The sequence below is a fragment of the Gekko japonicus genome, unplaced genomic scaffold, assembly GCF_001447785.1.
Source record: "Gekko japonicus isolate JY-2015 unplaced genomic scaffold, Gekko_japonicus_V1.1 scaffold1166, whole genome shotgun sequence".
Lineage (NCBI taxonomy): Eukaryota > Metazoa > Chordata > Lepidosauria > Squamata > Gekkonidae > Gekko > Gekko japonicus.
The window spans coordinates 340,486-362,157 of NW_015161988.1; the positions used below are offsets into that span (position 1 = coordinate 340,486).

A 21,672-nucleotide genomic window follows, 5' to 3' on the forward strand; every position below is an offset into this window, starting at 1 on the left:
CTATCCTGGGCAATTTTTTGCTGAATTGAGCCCAAAAGAGGGCTGCAACTCGGAACGTCAGTCTATCTACCGAGCCCGTTGGCTCCTGAATCTCTCTCTAGGTTCATGGATGGGGTGATTTTCCCATGACATTTATTTCTGTTTCTCGCTCCCGGTTTGGGCTCTGTTCTGGAAAAGAGACCACCGCATCTGGACATTACAGGTCTCAGGGACACACGAGTGTTTTGTGTCACTCTTTGAAATTTTCCTCCTCCTCCTCTGGCTTATCCGGGACGAAATTGGGCGGACGTGGCTTTTTTGGGGGCAACCGGCTGGTGAAGCCCCTAAGGCAAGGAGGAAGTCTACGACAGGGCCAGGATGCAAGTCTCCTTCGTGTGCTCGGACCACAACATCAAGAACCGGAGCGCGGAGGACAGGCTCAACCGGCAGAATGCCAGCAGTCCCAGCACGCGAGGCCGGTTCCGCACAGTGGCCATGGTGGCTCGCAGCCTGGGGCACCTCTCAATGCAGAGCGCCCCGTCCTCCAGCGACTCCAGCGTGAAACAGCCTGGCATGAAATATAGGTATGGAAAGAGAGCCAAGACCTTTGCTAGTCCAGCCAAACCCCCAAAAGCCATTGGATTTGGACACCTGAGAATCTCAGCTTTCACTTAAGTAGAGCGTGTGCTGTGGTGTAGTGTCATGTGCTGTGGGAGGGGGGGTGTCTTTCAACCGCTTCCCTCTTCTTTTGACCGTCAGCCCCCCCTCATATGTGACCGTGCCCTTCTCTAAAGAAATGTATATGAAATCAGATGACACAATATAGTCAGGTATTGCTGAGCATGTACAGAGTGCCTCCATACTGACAACCAATGCTCCCTCTAAGCTGTGGAGTCTTGTGAGCAAAAATTCTGCTTTGTGAGCTGCTGGCATTAAAGTGGTGAGCGAGCTATATGGCTACTGCATCAGTTAGTTTGCTTTTGGAGCCCTCCTTCCTGAGCTCAGACAAAAATGGGTGAGCCGGAGGCTAAGAAACTGTGAGCTAGCTCACACTAACTCAGCTTAGAGGGAACACTGCTGACAACTGCACCATTCCCACCCTCCCTTAGAACTGAGCAGCATGGCTTCCTTTGAGGTCAAGTGGTGGGGCTTCCGTGTCAGACTGAGCCCCAGAACCTGTTTGTTTGTTTGTTTGTGATTAACTGCTCCCTCCCCTGACACTGTTCTGAGGACAGAGTCCAAATGGTTGGTTCTCACAGGGGCATTCCCTTGACAAGACGTTTGTAGGTCAGTGCGGCTTCCAGAACTGTCAGTGCCTTTCCTTCACCGATGTGTGCAGATGTGGGCAGGATGAGTCAGGAGCACCCTCAGCGTGCCTGAGCCTTGGCTTTGGAGACCGTGTTCTGCTTGGATGTACACATCTGGAAAGAATAATATACAAGAGCAGAGCTCTGTGGCCTCAGAAGCAAAACTGAGTCTGGTACAGAGCCAACTGGAAGGGCATCCCACTGATTGGGCCCTATGGTGTGGGTAAAGTAGCAAGCTTTCAAGTGGCACAGTACTTTTCTTAGAATTGCCTTCAGAAATGTTCTGTACTCGCTACTTATTGACACTGGAGGGGGCGGTCAGATGGGCAAATTTCCATTGTACAAAAATAATAAGAAGAAAAACCTTGAACAGCTGCAAGCATAAAGTATCAAGAAGATTCCTGAGCTGCGTGAAAGCTTGCTATCCTCTTCAGACTGTGGGGGCAATGAAAGGTACCATGTCAACCATCTTGGGTCCATTGGTTGTATTGAAAGGGACACGGCGTTTTGTGCTTACCAGTCAAAAACTCAGTGGTTCTGCTGTGATAACTGTAGCATTAAGCTCACCAGGCTCATTTGGGAAGGGAGACATCAGATTGAGCAGTAAGGCATGTATTTTGCATTCCAGAGGTCCCAGGATCAACCCTGGTCGCCTCCAGTTAAAAAAAAAAGATCTCAAGCAGCAGGGCTAGAAAGGACATTTCTCCACCTGAGACGCTGGAGACCCACTAGAGATCTCACTGGAAAATATTGGCCAAGGTGGACCAATGGCCTGATTTGGAATGAGGCACCTTTATAGGTTTGGGAGCAAGTAACAGAAACCCATTTGTTAATACCCATAGCTTTGCACCATCTTAGATTCTGGAACCCTGAACCTTCTTAATTGGGCTTCTGAGTTCTTAGGACATGGATTCTTGCTTCAGGAGCAAGAGTCCTGGGTTTGAATCCTGATAGATTTGAAGCCTGGACAAGCCTGATAGTTTTGAAACCTAGACAAACTGTGTGTGTGTGTGTGTGTGTATGAGAATGAGAATGAAGCCTGCAGAATTTCTTTAGACAATTTGGGCAGGTGGCTGACTGTACCAGGGGAGCAGGGCTGGGAAGTAGCCCTGCTTGAAACATCAAAGAGCAGCTCCCAGCTGGTGAAGACAGCATCTCTCCAGAATTCAGATAGCAAATTCCTCCCGAGAGCAGGATCCGTCTATGTGATGTTGCCCTGTACTCTGATGGGACTACATGGGATCAATAAGCAGTGTTGTGGGTTGGATTTTAGGGCGTTTTCATGCACAGTCTTGTTTTCCATGGTTTGCACATTCTTCATTGTGACAACACTGTGCTCCAACAATCCCAGCATCTTCTGCCCAGTTTGGGCGGTTGCTCCTCCCGTACCCCAGTTTTTGGAAATGACTGCTTATCCTTTTCATGCAGAAGACTAAATGCTCTTGTTCTGTAATTCCTTTAAGTCTGTGTCCATCTCCCACCCCAACCCCCAGTAGTTCAACTTTTTCCGTGGTTAGCATTCAGAACTGACGGGGCTGTAGCTCAGTGGCAGAGCATCTGCTTAACCCGCCCAGAGTCCCAGGTTCAATCCCCAGTATCTCCAGTGAAAAGGATCAGGTAAACTTGGGGCCTTGGAGAGATGCTGCCAGTTTGAGTAGACAATACTAATCTTGGTGGATCAGTGGTCTGATTCAGTCTATATTTCAAGGGAATATTAATACAAACTCAACCCATGAAATGAGCTCTCTGGGTGCCCTCCGCCGGTGCTATTTCTGGCCCAACACAAGATGTTTCAATGACTCTTTTTAATCAACGCTCTTGACTGCAGTAGCTGAGTAGAACCTCCATGTATCAGGCAGGTGAGCCGGGGACTTGAGAACCACAGGTAGGCTCTGGTCTCAGGTCTAATCAAATACAAAAGTGAATAAGGGTATAGTGTCCGGCAGCATGAAGCCTCTGGATTGGTTTATGTCCTGGGAGTCTGGTTGTTCTTTTAGTTAGTTACACTCTGCTTTTCTTCCCCCATGGGAACCCAAAGCAGTTTACAATATCACTGGCCCCTCCTATCTCCATCCCAGGCTCACCCATCCGGCAGAGTGGGGTTTCAGACTTTGGTCTCCCAGATCCTACTTTGTTACTCTAACTGCTACACCATGCTGACTCCATGCCCACTTCAGGAGAGCAGAGCCTTCTGCCTCGGACACTTCAGACCCCAGCTTTAGCATCTCCTGCTTCACACCTCCAGCTCCAGAAACTGACCTTGGGCTGCTGGACTCAAGAGCGCACTCTGTAAGCTTCGCTTTGGGGACTCCCACAACCAGCAGTCATGCTTCTCTGCAATTGCCTGGAACAGGGGTCATTTCGTAGAAAAAGAGCTAGGGGAACTCATTAGCATAACTCATTAGCATATGCCACACCCCCTGACATCAGGGGCCCGGCGGTGGACCTGCAAGGACAGCGGGAGTGCAAGGAAGCCCTGCCAAGGCCCTCCCTGGCCCCAGGCAGGCAGGGGTGGGGAGAGGCGGGGAGGAAGCAACTTACCCTCCTTCTTCTCCTGCCTCCTCCTGGCTAAATGAGGGCTGGAAGTGGGGCGGCCGGAAGCAGGGGGCGGGGCTTCGTCATGTGCCCCGCCCCCCTGCACCTCACCCGGGGGAACTGCGTTCCCCCGCGTTCCCCCCCGAAATGACCTCTGGCCTGGAATAATGCAAAGCCCAAGGGATTGCCAGTGAGGGCTGAGACAAGAAGGTAGCAGTAGGTTTAGCAGCTCTGTTGGAAGCTGAAAGAGAGTCTTGGAGAAAGAGCCACTCAGTCCCTGGGCTTTGCAGCATGCATTGGTTTCTGGACTGGCTGCTATTTTATTCCATCCCAACCCACATGTCTGGGAGCCAGCAGGTTCTTAACAAGGGCCCATAAGTCTCCCCCTTGGAGGCAAACTGGCCCTGCACCAAAGTTACCTTGCTCTCCTTGTAGGTGGGATGAAATCTAATTTTCTGTGTGTGTGTGTGTGTGTGTGTGTGATTGCGTGCCTGGAAATCATGGTGACTTCTGGTGACCCCTAGTGGGGCTAGGACATTTCAGAGAGGCGTTTTGATATTGCCTGTCCTGGCCCTGGTATTCCTTGGAGGTCTCCCTTCCAAGTACTTGCCAAGGTCAGCCCTGCTTAGCTTCCGATATCTGACGAGATCGGGCTTGCCTGGGCTGTCCCGGTCAGGGCAGGACGAAATCTAATTTTCGCTCTCCCATTAAAACATGAGTCTAGCAAAAGGCTAGCACATTACACGTCCTCTGACAAGGCTGGTTGTTGAATGGACAGGAGCAGTCATGATAACCACGGTCACCAGGGCATTTGAGAATTCTGATCCACGAGTCAAGAGCCTCCCCCTGAGGGACGGGACTTGTGATGTGCTCATGAGCAGGTCTAAGAACGCTGCGGCTAGGCTGCTGGTGGGCTCTCCGCGGTGGGAGCACATCCAACCAGTGCTTAGGTCACTGCACTGGCTGCCTATAGCATACCGGATCCGTTTCAAGGTGCTGGTGCTTACCTTTAAAGCCCTACATGGCCAGGGACCGACCTACCTGAGGGACCGCCTTCTCCCATATATACCCCAGAGAGCACTACCGTCCGGGACCCAACACCGACTGACTATTCCGGGCCCCAAGGATGCAAGGCTCACCAGTACCAGGACCAGAGCCTTTTCAGTGGCGGCTCCTTACTGGTGGAATGAGCTCCCGGAGGAGATCAGGGCCCTGCGGGACCTTTTACAGTTTCGCAGGGCCTGCAAGACGGAGCTCTTCCACCAGGCCTTTCAATAGGAGCCGCCACTACTGTTACCACCAACGATCCTAGCGAATGCTCGGATCTTAGATCTGGTCCTGATGTATCGCTAGGCCTTCCGGCGCGAGGATGATGAGCGGTGGAATAACATAGAACGAGATCTGGAAGCACGCCATCTAATGTGTAATACTGTTTGCACTTTATTGTTAACTGTAACTTATGTTTTAAAGTAATTGCTTATGAGATTTTATAGAGTTTTTAAGTTTTATGTATGACAACCAGGTACATTGTACCGTTTTGTTAGCCGCCCTGAGCCTGCTTGCGGGATGGGCGGGGTATAAATATAATAAATTAAAAAAAAAAAAAGAATCCAAGCTTGCTCAGAGTAGTGCAGGCAGCCAGCGGTATGGCCATTGAGTGCCAAGCGAGAGAGAGAAAGAGCCGAATGGATGGGTAGGTCTGGGCGAGTTTTCTCTTGCGGCCCTGCAGAGTTCTCTGCAGAAGCGGGGTGTCTATTGCTGATATGCTCTGGGAGGGGAGTGTGGGAATGAGGTCTTCTGTCCCTCTGTCTTCCTTCACAGCGTTGGGTGGTTTGCAGGCCTTTCTCAGGCAGCACCTCCAGGGAAGTGGAAGATGCAGACATTTCAAAGTTTCATGTGTGTTGCAAGAGGACAGGTTAGGGAGGGACCATGGCTCCGTGCTTTGCAAGCCGAAGGTCCCAAGTTTAAGTCCTTTGGCATTTCCAGGTAGTAGATTTATGGGGAAGGTCTACCTGAGCCTTTGGCCGAGTGGTAGACCACCTGCTTTCCATGCAGAAAGTCCCAAGTTCAAATCCCAGGGTTTCCAGTTAGAAGGTCAGTTAGCAGGAGACGTGAAAGTCCTCTTCCTGATCCACTGTCCGTCAGGGTAGATAATACTGACCTTAATAGATCAACAACCTGACTCAGTCTAAGTCAGGTTCATGTGGGGATGTGGGGGGGGGAGAGAAGAGAGTAGAGCAGGAGGAAATCTCACACCTCTTTAAGCTCGGTTAGGTGTGAGGGGCAGCCGGTAAAGATGACTGTTCTTTGAGCTAAGGTGAGAAAATGCCCAGAAAACGTGGCCCATACTTCCCAGAGATGAAGTGGTTTTTGGTGCTGCTCTGAGGAAAGGGGAGGGGGCTTCAGTGGAGAGCCAAGGTTGCCCCTCCCCAGGTCCTCTAGGAGAGCGCTGTGCAAACATGAGAATGTTGAGGCTTTGTGGACAAAGCTCGGGCTTCTGTGATCTGGCAACACTGTCCTGTGACAATGGACTTGCAGGGCCGCTGCAGGGCCGGAAGGAACCAGCTCCCTTTTCCCTCTTGCCTGCCCTTCATGGGTGAGATCAGAAGGCGCCGAGAGGCAAAGGAACCGCCACAAAGGATTCCAACCAGCTCCCAAAAAGTGACAAGCTCAGAGAGATGCAACACCCTCCGTATCTCCCCCACCCCTTCCCGATGTGCTGGTGCCGCCGCCTCTCTGGTCATCGCGATTTCTTTCCAGTATTTGAAAAAAAGAGAAGCTGATGGTAAAAGTAGAAAATGCTTAACACTTGTGCTTTTTCCACATGGTCAAATTGTGCCGTGTATTTTAGCTCTGTGATCCTTATGCAGCGATTAGCTCTGTGTTTCTGCTCTAGGCATGGGGATAATACTGAGGTTAAGAGGGTTGACCGAGGACACTTCGGCAGGATTCAGCCATCATGCCCAACCAGGGTTCGGTACTATGTAAGTGAGCATCATGTGAACATGCTCTCCCACTCATCCCTCGTGTACTCTAACTCAACTGAAGACATCCCGTTCAGAGCTGAGCACAGTGTATTATGCATCTGTGGTTTGTGATTATACGAGCATATTTTTATCCTGGCCATCCTTCGAGGAGCTCAGGCAGCATACATGAATCCTGCCGTGTTTTGTCCTCACAATAACCCTGTGAGGTAGGTTAGGCTGAGAGTGTGACTGGCCAAAGGTCACTGATCAAGCTTCCATAGAGTGGGAATTTGAATCAGGGTCTTCCTGGTCATAGTCAGACAATGACCACTATACCAGGCCGCCTGTCAAGGTAATGCATCACTCAACAATGGTTTGCAGTCAAGCTCGGTTTGGTTTATTTTCGTTCCAGTCCAATGGGCATAATACACAAATCAAATATTGCAGATCTTAGAACATAAGCAAATTCCCTGTTACTAAGTCTTTCTTGACCCTGTTTAACAGTACTATGACTGCAAAACATAAAATTTTTGCTGATGATGATTCAAACTTTTCATCTGTGGTTTACACTGCGGTAGACTCTGTGCAGTGGTAGCACCAGGCTCGTCTCCGTAGCTAGCAGTTCCTGGTTTGGCGCAGCATCCGAACCATGTCCTCGGTTGTAGTGGCTTTTGAACTCAGGTCTTGCTAGCTCACAGATCGTGCTTTTAACCAGCTGAAATAGCATCTGTAGATTTCCTGGGAAAGCCCTTGCGCTCCTATCCCAAACACATTTAATATGTTCCCTCTGTTTGATTGGTCTGGGCAGATGCCTAGCTGCACACAATCCTGCCTTCAGAGATAAGGATAGCCTTAAATTAATTCTGGCAGGCAGTATCCAAATTGTCCATAAAGTCATTCCTGTGGTTACACAGATGCGCACAAATTGCTGAAGCTTTTGGTTTTGCTCATGTTTATTCCTTAAATTAGCAGTCACCTGTTCCAAAACAAGGACTGTTAGTAATCTGACCACTGCAGTTTCCTCTAAATAAAAAAGCAATAATATTTCATAGCATTTCCCCGTCTCTCAGTGAATGTGGTTGCAATGAACAGCTGCAAGTGAAAACCTTCTGCAACTGTTATATCAGTGTTATCGAGTGGTAGCGGAATGGAAGGAATGTGCTGGCCATTGTGGTCTGTGTTCTTTTCTTTACTTGTGTCAGCTGAGATGTAACCATCCATCCCCCCCCCCCTTTCCGTGATTTAACTTCTGGAGATGATGAGAGAGGGCCTGAAATCTAAAAGGACTGTACCACATGCAGTGGACCAGGGGTCCCCAACCCTTTTGAGCCTGCAAGCACATTTGGAACTCTGACCTAGCATTGTGGGCACAGCAACAAAATGGTTGCCGCAAGACAGCTGCTCCGGGAGGCGGAGCCAGCCACAAAATTATTGCCACCACTTAACTTCAATCACACAGTGTAGATCCTTGTGCTGTGGTGAGAGGTGCTGCCAAAGCAACATTTTAAAAAAATATCTGCACAGCTGATCAAATCTCCAGTAGTCAATCAAAAGCCTTGCTGGGCAAAAGCCCCACCTGGCCCCACCTGCTTCCTAAAAACACGTGGCAGGTGCCAGAAAAGCTATTGGCAGGCCCACGGCACCCACGGACAACTGTTGGGAAGCCCTGGCAAAACCAAAGCATTTTCTCTGATCAAAAAGTGAGTCCTGGAAATCGACCATAGTCGTTTGATTCTGGGAGGCCACAGAGTATGCTCACCCCTATTTTGTGGTATTCCTTACCCAAAATCTTTTTTTAAAAAACCCATAAGTACTATCTTACCATCCCACCTTATTGCAGGGGGTTTTTTGTTCGCAAGACTGAAGGGAGATTTTTGAATCGGCCCTACGCTGACAGAATTTGCCCTTGTGGCCTTAACAGGATTGATACATCCTTTCACGCCCTGCTGGAATGCAGATTTTTTTTTTTTGAGATTATGAGGGATTACTGTATTAAGCCTTTATTCAACTAATCGGCTCCCCGTACTCCAGAAACCCTGGCCGTTTTGCGCAGTGATAAGGATCCTAAGATCGCTCTAGCAATCGCAAAATTTGTCTCCGTCCTTTTAGCCCTTGCATCTAAAAAATAAGAAATAAGCATTTTGTGCTGCTCAAGATTTGTAAACGAATGAGCTTCTAAGGGTACAAAAGGAAAGGAAGGAAAGGTTGGGGACCCCTGCAGTGGACACTAATAACATGTTCAAAAGGCCTCGCTCCCAACATCTCCCAAAACACATATTTGGAACATCAGAACAGTCCTGCCAAATTTGACCAATGGTCCATCTAGCTGCGGTGGCTCAAGTGGTTAAGACGCTGAACTGCAGGCTGTGGAAGGTCGGTAGTTCAGCAGTTCAAGACCCGAGTGTGCCGCATGATGGAGTGAGCTCCCGTCTCTAGTTCCAGCTCCTGCCAACCTAGCAGTTCGAAAGCAAGAAATTGCAAGTAGATAAATAGGTACCACTTCGGTGGGAAGGGAACAGCGTTCCGTGCACCTTGGTGTTTAGTCATGCCGGCCACATGACCACGGAAACGTCTTCGGACAGCGCTGGCTCTTCAGCTTTGAAACGGAGATGAGCACCGCAACCCTACAGTTGGATTCGACTGGCTTTCGAGCAAGGGAACCTTTACCTTTACCTTTTACCATCTAGTCCAGCATCTTGCTTTCTGACAGCGGCCTGGCAGAGGCCGCACGGAAGCTCGCCAGCTGCCTCTCCCCCCCTCCTCTGGCAACTGCCCTCCCCTGCTGACTGCTCCCCAACCTCTGACAACCAGAGCAGCATCCTTCCTCTGAACCTGGAGGGTCCCGTTCAGCTATGGTAGATCTCCCCTCCGTCAAATAATGAACAGGAGTTAATAAACAGAGGCCATCCTTGGCAAACCCAGGCAGTGGAAGCCTACCGCCGTTTCCCCCAAACCACTGTGAAGCTCAGCTCGGATGGCAAACGTTTCCTGCACCCCCGTTTAATTCTGCCAGATTATGAAACCTCCCAGTGTTCCCACGCTCCCTTTCCCTTCTGCGGTTTCTGGGGGATGATGAACGCTGATAGGAGCTGAAGTGACATCTGCTGCTTCTCAGCATCACTGCAGATGTGCCAGAGGCCAGCCTCTGCAGCCGACATCTGTGCAGCTGCTGATTAAGAGGTGTCTGTGTGTTTTTCAGAAACCTCGGAAAGTCGGGACTGCGAGTTTCCTGCCTCGGCTTAGGTAAGTAGATACGTGGGGCGGGGGAGCTTCCTTTCTTTCCAGCCGGGCTCAGTCAGGTGTAGGAACAGCGTGTTCCACCACAGATGCAGTTCAGTGTTGCATTTGGAGCAGAACTGGGTATATTGCAAGCCACCACTGTTCCCTCTAAGCTGAGTTAGTGTGAGCTAGCTCACTGTTTTTTAGCCTCCAGCTCACACATTTTTATCTCAGCTCAGGAGGGTTGGCTCCAGAGCAAACTAATTTATGCAGCAGCCAAATTACTTGCTCACAACTTTATTGCCAGCAGCTCACAAAGTAGAATTTTTGCTCACAGGACTTCACAGCTTAGAGGGAACATTGCAAGCCACCCATTGGTTTTCCTTTACAGGAGCCCCACTGCTACCAGAGTTGCTCGCTCCCTGTGTAAGCAGGGCAGTCCTTGATTGCAAAAGGGCCACCTTGTGGCATATAACAAAATGGGCATCTCCGTGCCTTTCAACCCACATGAATGCTTTTCTGTTAACTGCAATGCGTTTTGTTATTCAGCCATCGGTCTAAGCTGAGTTAGCGTGAGCTAGCTCACTGTTTTTTAGCTTCCAGCTCACACATTTTTATCTCAGCTCAGGAGGGTTGGCTCCAGAGCAAACTAATTTATGCAGCAGCCAAATTACTTGCTCACAACTTTATTGCCAGCAGCTCACAAAGTAGAATTTTTGCTCACAGGACTTCACAGCTTAGAGGGAACATTGCAAGCCACCCATTGGTTTTCCTTTACAGGAGCCCCACTGCTACCAGAGTTGCTCCCTGTGTAAACAGGGCAGTCCTTGATTGCAAAAGGGCCACCTTGTGGCATATAACAAAATGGGCATCTCCGTGCCTTTCAACCCACATGAATGCTTTTCTGTTAACTGCAATGCGTTTTGTTATTCAGCCATCGGACCACTTATCGGTTATACGGATGCTTCTCAAGGGATGTATAAATGGCTTCTAAAGAAGCCATGGAATTTCATGATACAAAACACTTCAAATTCTTACATCATTACCTCCTTAACAGCTGTGCTGGAAGGCAGATCTTAGCAGTGAGAACAGGCTTGGTGGAGGGGCGGGGTTGTTTCAGTTATCAAGAAAAGCAGAGGCGCTCAGCTCCATCGGATCGTAGGTCCATCTGTCCCACCGTACTGTTCCCAACAACGGCCAGATAGAGAAGCACACAAGGAGGCCATAAAAGCAACAGCCATCCCCTGTGGTTTGTGCCCAGGAACAGATATTTTGTCTCTGAATTTGGAGGCTTTATTGAGCTACCTGTCCTCCATGAATTTATCTTTCTCGTTTGAAGCTAATACTAATCTGCTATATTTGCCAGACGATTACATAAACCTTTAAAATGGGTTTTTCCATCAAAGTTGGGGTAGGAGTTGTTGTTTCCAAGTGCATCCTCCACATGATTCTGCAACCTTCTACTGCCTGAAACTTCAAAGAATGCCTCTCTTTAGGAAGATGATACACAGATTTGGTTATCTTGGTAGCCCCTTTGTTATCCCAACAGCAGCTCAGCAGGCAGGAATTGTCACTCACTGCATCCTCCAGCCTCTTCTTAGATGCTCAGACTCTCTAAGTTGTCTCTATCTTAATTTACAAAATGTCTGTACCACTCTTCTGTATTTGAAGGGAACTCAAATCAGTGTAAACAAAGGGTGGGACTCAGGGTAGGCCCAGGTAAGTCCAGCCTACCCGGTTATTTTAAACATAGGTAAAAGGAAGGCCGAGCACCGAAGAATAGATTTTTTTGAACTATGGTGCTGGAGAAGACTCTTGAGAGTCCCTTGGACTGCCAGAAGATCAAATCAGGCGATCCTAAAAGAAATCAACCCTGACTGTTCCCTGGACGGCCAGATAATGAAACTGAAGCTCAAATACTTTGGCCACCCAATGAGAAGGGAGCACTCACTGGAGAAGACCCTGATGCTGGGAAAGATTGAAGGTCAAAGAAGACGGGGACGGCAAAGGATGAGATGGTTAGACAGTGTCATCGATGCAACGAACATAAAATTGAGCAAGCTTCAGAGGATGGCGGGAGACAGGAAGGCCTGGCGTGATCTGGTCCATGGGGTCGCGAAGAGTCGGACTTGACTGTGCGACTGAACAACAAAAAAGCAGATAGGTGGACCCAGTCTACCTAATTATCATTACCTTGAGAGCTCACATAATCTCTTGGTTTTTAAACCTTTACTTAGGTTAACAGAAGACAATAGCAGTAGAAAAGATCAAGAGCTCAGTAGCACCTTAAAGACTAACCGACTATGTGGCGGGGGATGAGTTTCCCCTGTCTGTATCTGAAGAAGTGAGCAGTGTCTCACAAAAGCTCATACCCTGCCACATAGTTGGTTAGTCCCTAAGGAGCTACTGGTCTCTTCCTCTTTTCTACTGCTGCAGACAGACTAACACGGCTGCCCATCTTGAGAAAACAGTAGAAATGTTTAGAAAATAAAAACTTGGTTTAGGGTTACATTTTTTATTGTATTCCTAAGATTCATTTTTGTGGACTTGCAGCTCGTTGTGACAGGCTGGCTTCTTCCTGAGTTAGAATCACACCGGCCCCGGTCACACGGAAGGTTTTGGCCCAGGAGAGGGACGGATCGGGGGCGCAGCAAACGGGCGCGATCTCACCGCAACATCTGGGAAGCGGCGCGCACCCGTCCCCAATCCGGCCCTTCAGGCTGAAAACCCGCAACAAAAAAGAGCCACCCCCAGAGGAGGACATACCAGGAACGCCGCATCAAGCACGGCCGTGGGATCGCCGCCGCACCCATCGTCTGGAGCAATGCAGGCTCCCGGCCGAACTGCGCATGCGCACACATGCGCAGTTCGGCTGCCTCGCTCCCCCCGGCATCTGATCATGCCGGGGAGGAAGTGCGCGGCGGCTCAGGGGATCTATATGAAACGGCGGCTATATGAAACACACACACACACACCACCCTCTTTCTAACAATGGGGGAAAGTTTTTTCATTCTCCAATAAGGGAGGGGGCACACAATAAATGTTTTGCCACAGCTTGATTAAAATCGGTACTGCCAGCAAGGATGGATACAATTTCTTCAGGGGGCTGACCCAGGGGACACCAGCTGCCCAGCTGTCTCATCTAAACTTTGCAGAGTTCACGGCCGCTGTCCCTGTCAGGTTCTGCCGAAGAGCTTTCAAAAGCAAGGCTGCCTGGAGCTGCTTTCTTGCCTTCACTGGAATTTAATTATTCTGCACCCCATGTGTCTGTGAGGGGGGTGTTCCTCCTCCCGGGTATCTCCTCTTGAGAGTAAGGGAAAGAAGACGGCAATGAGAGAATCTCCAGGGTTCAGTTAGGGGTGAGGTGCGTATTGTTTGTCCCCAAAGGATTTCCCGATTATCTTTCTGCCCGTGTGGTTCTTCCACCCCAAGCAGCAGTTGCATGACCCTCTTCAGAGGCCTTTGGCTGGTTGTCGGGGTCAGAAAGGCAGTCCTGGAGCAGGCAAACATCCATTTGACGCAGTGTGGTGATGTGAATGGACATTGGAGGACATGTTCCTGAAGAAAGGGGAAGAATCCTTTCTGGAGATTTCTGGAGCTGTGGCGCATGGGCCCTTTCTGGACCGCTCTGTGCCAGATGCCGCTCGAGCTCCCTTGGCCTTGATACTCTCAGCATTAAATAGAAACCAGACTGACCAGTTATGATAGTCCTTCTCTGTTTTTATTTACTATTTTTATGGGCCACCTTTCAGCACAGACTGTTCACAGGAAAGATAACTTCATCTGCCCCTGCTCCCCATATTTCATAATCATGGCATTCATGGATTTATACCCCTGCCACATTTTGCACTTTGGTTGCAGCTCCAAAAGGTAATTTCCAAACTGGAAATAAACTAAAAAGTTAAAGGCTTCTGTGCACCTGAAGCATTCCTCTGCAGAGGAGACTTGACAGTTGTGTCTCTGTGTGATTTGTTGCTCTGGCTCTCTCCAGTCAATCACAGCTGGTGGACAATGTCTCAACTGCATCTCTGCATTGGGTCATGTAATTACTTCTGATGCAAAGACACAGCAGAACTGCTCACCCTTGGAGGAATATACCCATTATATCTCTGCACGAATCGCTGTTGTCGTCTTCTCAACAGTGTCACACACAAAAACACAAGGGGGGAGGGTGTTTTTGAGGTATTCAGTTCTTACTGTGGTATTGTTTAAAAGTGAATTTTTGTGGGTATTAGCTTTCGTGCGCATGCACGCTTCTTCAGATACAACATGGCTACCCATCTGAATTTTTGTGGGTATAAGAAAAAAACAGGGTAGGGAAAATTGTACATAATGCATTTGCATATAATTTTTTGTTTACCATGCAGTGGGCAACCTGCTCTGCAGGTGGGTGCTTTGGGCTCACGGGGGCCTTTTTTATTTCATTGGTTTTGCAGTTTGGGTAAGAGATTGAGTCTGGCCCACATTTAATGGGTGAGTTCCACAGCTGGGTGAGGATTTGAACGTATCCAGGTCCTGGTCTCTAGCCACTACACAACACAGTTCCAACGTGTGTGTGCCCCACAGACATTGGCAGGCACGTACTTGCATTGACATACATCTTCCTCGGGGGACTGTGAGCTTTCAGGGTTCTCTTCTGTGCTTGGAGTTCTCGACATGGTCGTTATGCAAAGCAGAGGGTTCCCCAGGGCCACATTGGCAGTGATGTGATTTCATGTGCCCTTCGTTTTACTTCTCCATCCGGCAGGGATCTGAGCTCTTGTGTGTGTGTTCCCCATCCTCCTCCTTTGTGTCTCTTACAGGAACATGGGTGACGTTTGGAGGCCAGATCACGGACGAGGTAAGAAATCTTCCCCTACTCCATTCCATTCCATTTATTCAAAAAGTCTATATAGCATGTTGGCTTTTCGACACTGTAAAAGAGATTAGGTTAAACGTATAAGAACAAGAGACCCAGCATTTGAGAAACAAATAAAAAGAAAGATATACAACTTGTGAAAAGTGATACAGATAAAAATCCATATAGACTCCACGCCAGTCATCAGACTTACTTCCTTGTTATTCCAAGGCTGAGAAAATGGCATTAGCCCAGATTTTTAAAGCTACTAAGAAGTATTTAGCAAGAGTGAGAGTTAGTACAGGCACTGTCTTGAAATATTTTTATTTTATTTTATAGGTATTTTCATTTGCAGATCTTTTTAAAAGCAATATTGTGAATTTGACAAATGAGTGTCTGTAAATATGCAAGTATATTCATCAGGGAAGTGTGATGGACCACTGCTCCTTCTTGAGGCTCTGACAGAGGAGAGGGAGATCTCTCTTCTTCTCTGTTCCATCTCGAAAATGCAAATTTCAGGCTTCTACAGCCTGAAATTTGCCTTGGGGCCACGCAGGAAACAGAGATGACATTTAACCCATCAGCCTCCAGGCTCCTCCCACTTCATAGTTAGCATTTTAAAGGCAAAGAGAGGTTTCCTTTTAAAAACACTCTCCCCTATTTTGATACGCTTAAAAACAAAGCAGAGAGCCCATTTTCCAATTGCAAAACCAAGCCGAGGGTGAAGCATTAAACCCCTTTCCCGCATGGCCTCCAAGGCACGTTTAGGATGTGTGACTCTGCAGTATGCCTTTTATGGACCAAACAAGAACAGAGATGTAATCTTTGTCATCCGGATCTTCCTTGTCAGGCCTGTTCTTAACTCACCACGTGGCTGGGTCCCGGGGAAGGGGAAGGGGAAGGGAGAAGAGCATTAAGTTAAGAGCCTGCCCTGGGCATAGGAATAAAAAGTCTGTGGCTAGAAGAGGTTTGGCAGGTGGGATTGTACCAGTAGTGCATGCACTGCCTTGTGTCAAACTATCGGGTCATTTCGAGCAGGAACGTGGAGGAATGGTGTTCTGGGAGTAACAAGCCCAGCCCGACCCCCCCGACTTCCTGCTAAGGCTCCCAGCCGTCAAGCATTTGTTTCTGTCAGTAAAATGTAGGGGGAGAGAGCATGTCAGGCCTGACAGCAGCCACCATGCAACTTGCATAACTCATGCAGGCCCAGCTGCTTGCTGCTGCTCAACAGCTGCTGCCCCATGAAGTGTTGTGTAGTGGTTAGTGTTCCAGACAAGGATTTGGGAGACCCAGGTTTGGATCTGAACTGGGAAGTACCTGGAGATTTTTGGGGTGGAGCCTGAGCGGTGGGTGTTGCCTTCTGACTCACTTCCGGTGATGTCAGGGGAATGGCATATGCAGATAAGTTATGCTAATGAGTTGTGCTAATGTGCTCCGGCACTTCTTTTCCTACTAAATGACCCCTGCAAAACTATCCCTCTCTTGCAGATGGCAGAGCAGCTGATGACCCTGGCCTACGATAACGGCATTAACCTCTTTGACACGGCTGAAGTCTACGCAGCTGGGAAGTAGGTTCCTTCTTGCTTTGCGTAGCGCAGTTCTATATTCGTGTAGGTACTTCTTAAAGCATTTCCCATCCATTATCTCAGTATACCTTATGACAGCCCTGCAAGGTTGACCTGGCCAGCATCATTTTCTCCAATATAAAAGATGAGGAGCTGCGACTTAGTGCAAAATTGTCATCATAAGTAATTTAGGGAGGACTTTTCCTGACTTATTAAAAGTGAGAGAGAGAGAGAGAGTGCAGCCCATCTAGTCCTTTAAATCACTTAAACATGTGATGCATCCAACATCCAGCTGAGGGGGGGGAGCCTGCTGGGAAAGTTCACACCGCTTTCCCTCACTCTTTCACACACTGAAATCCATGTGATGAGAGGCAGAACAGAAGGCGATGTCCTTGCTATGGTTTCGTGGGTTACGGTAGTGTGGGTCTAGCAATTACCAAAAATTGTGCTTTGAGAAATCAGTACACTCCATAATGAGAGCTCCTTGTTGAGCCTGCCTGTTATATTACTGAAAGATTAACTGTTCTGACCTTGCCTTCTTGCAAGCAGCCTCCAGTTCTCCTACTTCTTCACATGAGGTTCAGTTAGATCTTTGTGTTACTTCCAGTGTGAATTGCACACACACCCCGCAACATCCAATCAGGGGGCATGCTAAGAACAATGTCTCATGCAGAAACGAGGGGCTCTCCTCTGAGGGCAAGTAATTCATACCTCTTTCCTGTATGGGTGTAAGAACCTTGAACAGTGCTTCCCTGCCCCCCATGGGACTGAATCTCATGCACCAATGCAGCGTAGTAGAATCCGTAATGTTTGTAGCAAATTAGGCTTCATTTCTCCACTAGGCTAACAGCCACATTGTCTGTCTCTCTTTCTACTCCTTGTTCACATAGGGCTGAAGTCGTATTAGGGAATATCATCAAGAAGAAAGGATGGAGGTAACTCGGGTCCCCCCCCCCCCCCCCCTCTTTTGCTTTAACTTTTTTTAGCCTGTCTTCTCATAAGGGCTCAGGTAGCCTCAGATCGCTAGACTCAATTGCTGCCGTAATCAAGTTGAAACTAAGACATTGAATCCTTTCCTTTTTGGCCATCAAAAGATGCCCTTCCGGTACTTCTTCGAAATACATGAGAGGGCCGTGCTTCCAAAGTGTATGCCTAGAATGCCGGTCTGTGTATCTGGGGCCTTAAACTGGATGGATACCAGCACAGAAGTAGATCTTCAGGGGTCAAGCAGAGGAGACGAAGATCAGGCATCGCATTCCATCCAAAAGATGGAAATTTCCAGCTTTTGCAGCCTCAGTTTGTCTCAGGGGCCATGCAGGGAAGGAAGAGGATGGTTAACCCTTCCACCTCCCATTCAGCTTCACTCTTTGAAACCTGCTCCCCCACTCTGCTGTTTAGTATTTTCAAGGAGAGAAGATGTGTCATTGAAAACACATCTTTTCACCCTTAAAATGAACACATAAAGCTGCCTTATACTGGGTCAGACCATTGGTCGATCAAGGTCAGTATCGTCTGCTCTGAGTTGCAGAGATTCTCCAGGGTCTCAGGTGGAGGTCTTTCCTGTCACCTTTTACATGATCCTTTTAGCTGGAGGTGCCAGGTAAGTTTTTGCCTGTGAAGCCACAACAGCACCCTGGCTGATAGCAAAGCAGGAGAACCAGTTTTGAAAAATAAAATGGAGACTGAAGAGTTAATCTAACATCCGTTCCCTAAATAGCCCCAAGGCACAATGAGGCTGTACAAGCCTGCAGTTTTGTGGGCAGACATTGATCTTCTTTATCTAGCTTGTTTAAGCAAAATACCTGGGTCTCTACCAAACAGCTGCAAAGCCATAGGGAGAAGGGAAAACTTGCAGTGGAGAAGAATTGGATGGAAGGGAGGTGCATAGTTCTCCCTCTGCCCACTTCTCCGCAATCCCCTCCCCCGTCCCCCACTTTTATGTGTTACAACAAATCCCGGCAGAGTGGTGCTGATTCATATCCTGAAATTAAAAATCTGCGTTGCCTTTTCCCTAAGAATGCTGACGTTTGAATCTCAGCCAGTGTCACATGCACACTTATGCATACCCGTCACCGCTCGTTCTGCTTAGATTGTTTGTTTGTGTTAAGTTCTAAACTGCAGCAGAACTTGGCCATTGCTTTATTTGCAGATCCCATGCAGAGGTTCACGTGCAAGTGACAGTTCACTGTAGCCACGAACATGAGTCCCAGTGGCCAGTCACCATGAAGGCAAGGGCAAAACCAGCTCTTTAAAACGAGTCCTGTTTGCTTCTCTTGCTCCTGCTGTCATAACTTCCAGGCTATGCCACCCTGACGCAGTCTGGGTGCAGCTGTTTCTTAAACCTGTCTGGAAATTGTTTGGTTCTGAAGATGTCAGCCCACCTGCTGGTCTTCAAAGAATGCCTCTCTTTAGGAAGATGATACACAGAATGGAGTATGCTTGTGCAGAGGGCGGACCTTGCATTTTGTCCAGATTTTCAGCAGAGAGGGCAAGGAGTGATGGTAGCCATGACCGGGAGGGGGCATGGACCACCGTGGAGGAAATTGACTTGGGTTGGGGGAGTGGGGGGGGGGTTCTAGGCATTGCGTTGTCCCTACCACCTTCTTTTTGCCATCCATCTGAATCCTCATGTTTCAGCAGGTAATTTGCCAAAGGTGTCAGATCTGTTCCCCCTTTCCTGTTTTTTCTGTCATATAGAGGTAGAATTGTTAGACTAGGGGGAGGGGAAATGCCCCAAAGAGATTTTCTTCTATCCATCATTGATTCATATGGCTTCTCCACCCCTGCCCTTTCTTTCTGTCTCCTTGCAGACGTTCCAGCCTGGTGATAACAACCAAAATCTTCTGGGGAGGAAAGTATGTCATGATTTCAACAATTAAGCCATGCACCATTCGAGTCAGGAACACCAGCCGTGTATGGGGTCCCCTTTAACAGTTTCAGAACCTCAGTTCCAGGGGTTAGGGATTCTCCTTCCATTCCATGTGACTAACTGGAAGGAAGAAAGAGCCTCTAAGTGTATCTGGAGCGCTGACAGAGTACTTCATAGAGACCATGCATGAGTTTGGGTTTAGAGATAATATTTTCAGGGTTGGTGTGGGGAGGTAGCTTTAGGTCAGGGGCAATGTTCCCTTTAAGATGAGTTAGTGTGAGCTAGCTCACAGTTTTTTAGCCTCCAGCTCACCCATTTTTGTCTTAGCTCAGGAAGGAGGGCTCCAGAGCAAACTAATTTATGCAGTAGACAAATCGCTCGCTCACAACTTTAATGCCAGTAGCTCGCAAAGTAGAATTTTTGCTCACAAGACTCCACAGCTCAGAGGGAGCATTGGTCAGGGGTGGCCAAAGTTGCTTAATGTAAGAGCCATATAGAAGAAAATCAGATGTTTGAGAGCCACAAGACATGAACAAATATTAAGGTAAAAGTAAAGGTTTCCTTGCTCGAAAGCCAGTCGAATTCGACTCTAGGGTTGCGGTGCTCATCTCCGTTTCAAAGCCGAAGAGCCAGCGCTGTCCGAAGACGTTTCCGTGGTCATGTGGCCAGCATGACTAAACACCAACGCTGTTACCTTCCCACCGAAGTGGTGCCTATTTATCTACTTGCAATTTCTTGCTTTCGAACTGCTAGGTTGGCAGGAGAACAAATATTACAGACATGTTTTTATTGGAAAGTATGCAAATTTGCTTTTTATTAACATTAAATAACACTGCCAGAAATAAGAACAAAATGGGCAAAAACAGATATTGTTCCCCCCCTCCCACTTCAAGCCTATCCAGGGAGGGGATCCCTGGCTAGGGAAGGGAAGACCGGTTGGGGAGGCATGACTCCCCTCTTCACTTCCTCAGCCCCCCCCCCCCCAGGAGCCGCACAATATGTGTGAAAAACCCGCATTAATAAAATGTGGCTCCCAAACCGCAGTTTGGCCACCCCTGCTTCAGGTGGTCCTGAACGCCAGGGCCTCCCTTTCTATGCATTCATCTCTGTCGTTCTGCATTAACAGATTATGTTATGTCTTCTAATTACCTTTCGGGTCTGGATCTGTCCTTTTTCTAGAGCCGAGACAGAGAGAGGGCTTTCGAGAAAGCACATTATAGAAGGTAAGGTGCCGCATCAGTCGGAACCAAAATGCCGTGGGCCTTTGTCTCCTGGGGCAACCACAGGGGAACCTTTAGTTTTAGGGAGCCTTGGGGCAATTGCCAATTTTTCCTTTTTTTCTCACCATGCCTCTTGTAGGTGCAGGCCAGAACTGAGACCATTCAGCCAAATGGGAGGGAGGCTATTTAAATCCAAATGAATTTGTTATTTCCCCTCTCTAGTCCCATGCCTGCTCTATAATACGTTTCTATCCACTAAGGGAGGGGGGGTATCTAGCATTGTGAAGACATGACTGCTCTGCCAGTTCAGAGGAGTTCACTCCTTACTACCTGTATCCCAGGGATCCTGGGGGCTTTAGTTCCGGTTGGGCTTGCAACCAGAGAATTCTCAGCTGTCTCACAAAGCAGCAGTTCCTATGGATCTCTGGGAGAAAGGCATGGCCGTGGAAGTGGCCTACAAGTGCTCTAAAGGGTTCTGTGTCCTCAAGCATAGCTGGGGGGTTTGAGCTGCATCATGACTTCTGGCAACCCCATAGGGTTTTCAAGGCAAGAGACGAACAGAGTTGGTTTGCCATGGCTGTCCTCTGCGTGGAAACCCTGGACTTCCTTGGAGGCCTCCCATCCATATACTGACCAGGGCCAACCCTGCTTAGCTTCCGAGATCTGATGAGATCAGGCTAGCCTGGGCCAATCCATTAGAGGAAGAGCAACGGAGAGCCAGTTTGGTGTAGTGGTTAAGTGCGCGGACTCTAATCTGGGAGAACCGGGTTTGATTCCCCACTCCTCCGCTTGCACCTGCTGGTGTGACCTTGGGTCAGTCACAAGCTCTGGCACAGCTATCCTTGAAAAAGAGCAGTTTGTGTCAGAGTTCTCTCAGCCCCGCCCACCTCTCAGGGTGTCTGTTGTGGGGAGGGGAAGGGAAAGGAGTTTGTAAGCCGCTCTGAGACACCTTTGGGTAGTGAAGGGCGGGGTATAAATCCAATCTCTTCTTCTTCTTCATTAGTGAAATGGGGTCTCAAGACCCAACTGTTCGTTCATTCATTCCCTCTCCCCCTCCCCTCTGCGTAAGAGTACCAGTGGAGATTCTGGGTCTGTATGCCCACCTCTTTAAGGGACCCACCCCGAAGGGTCCCCCATATCCTGGAGCTAGCATGGGTCTGTAGCCAATGAAGGAT

General features: G+C 48.6%; 1 protein-coding gene across 2 annotated transcripts in view; it reads left to right on the forward strand.

The window, feature by feature from the left end:
• The first annotated feature begins 356 nt into the window (after positions 1-356).
• Positions 357-21,672, forward strand: part of KCNAB2 (potassium channel, voltage gated subfamily A regulatory beta subunit 2) — a 41,215-nt gene continuing 19,899 nt past the window's right edge. For both annotated transcript variants that reach the window (XM_015429819.1, XM_015429818.1), the window contains exons 1-7: positions 357-563; positions 9,987-10,030; positions 14,809-14,846; positions 16,332-16,411; positions 17,299-17,343; positions 19,219-19,263; positions 20,457-20,500. In XM_015429819.1, coding sequence (XP_015285305.1) covers positions 358-563; positions 9,987-10,030; positions 14,809-14,846; positions 16,332-16,411; positions 17,299-17,343; positions 19,219-19,263; positions 20,457-20,500 — 502 coding nt within the window. In that variant the 5' untranslated portion in view covers position 357. The remainder of the gene's footprint in view (positions 564-9,986; positions 10,031-14,808; positions 14,847-16,331; positions 16,412-17,298; positions 17,344-19,218; positions 19,264-20,456; positions 20,501-21,672) is intronic.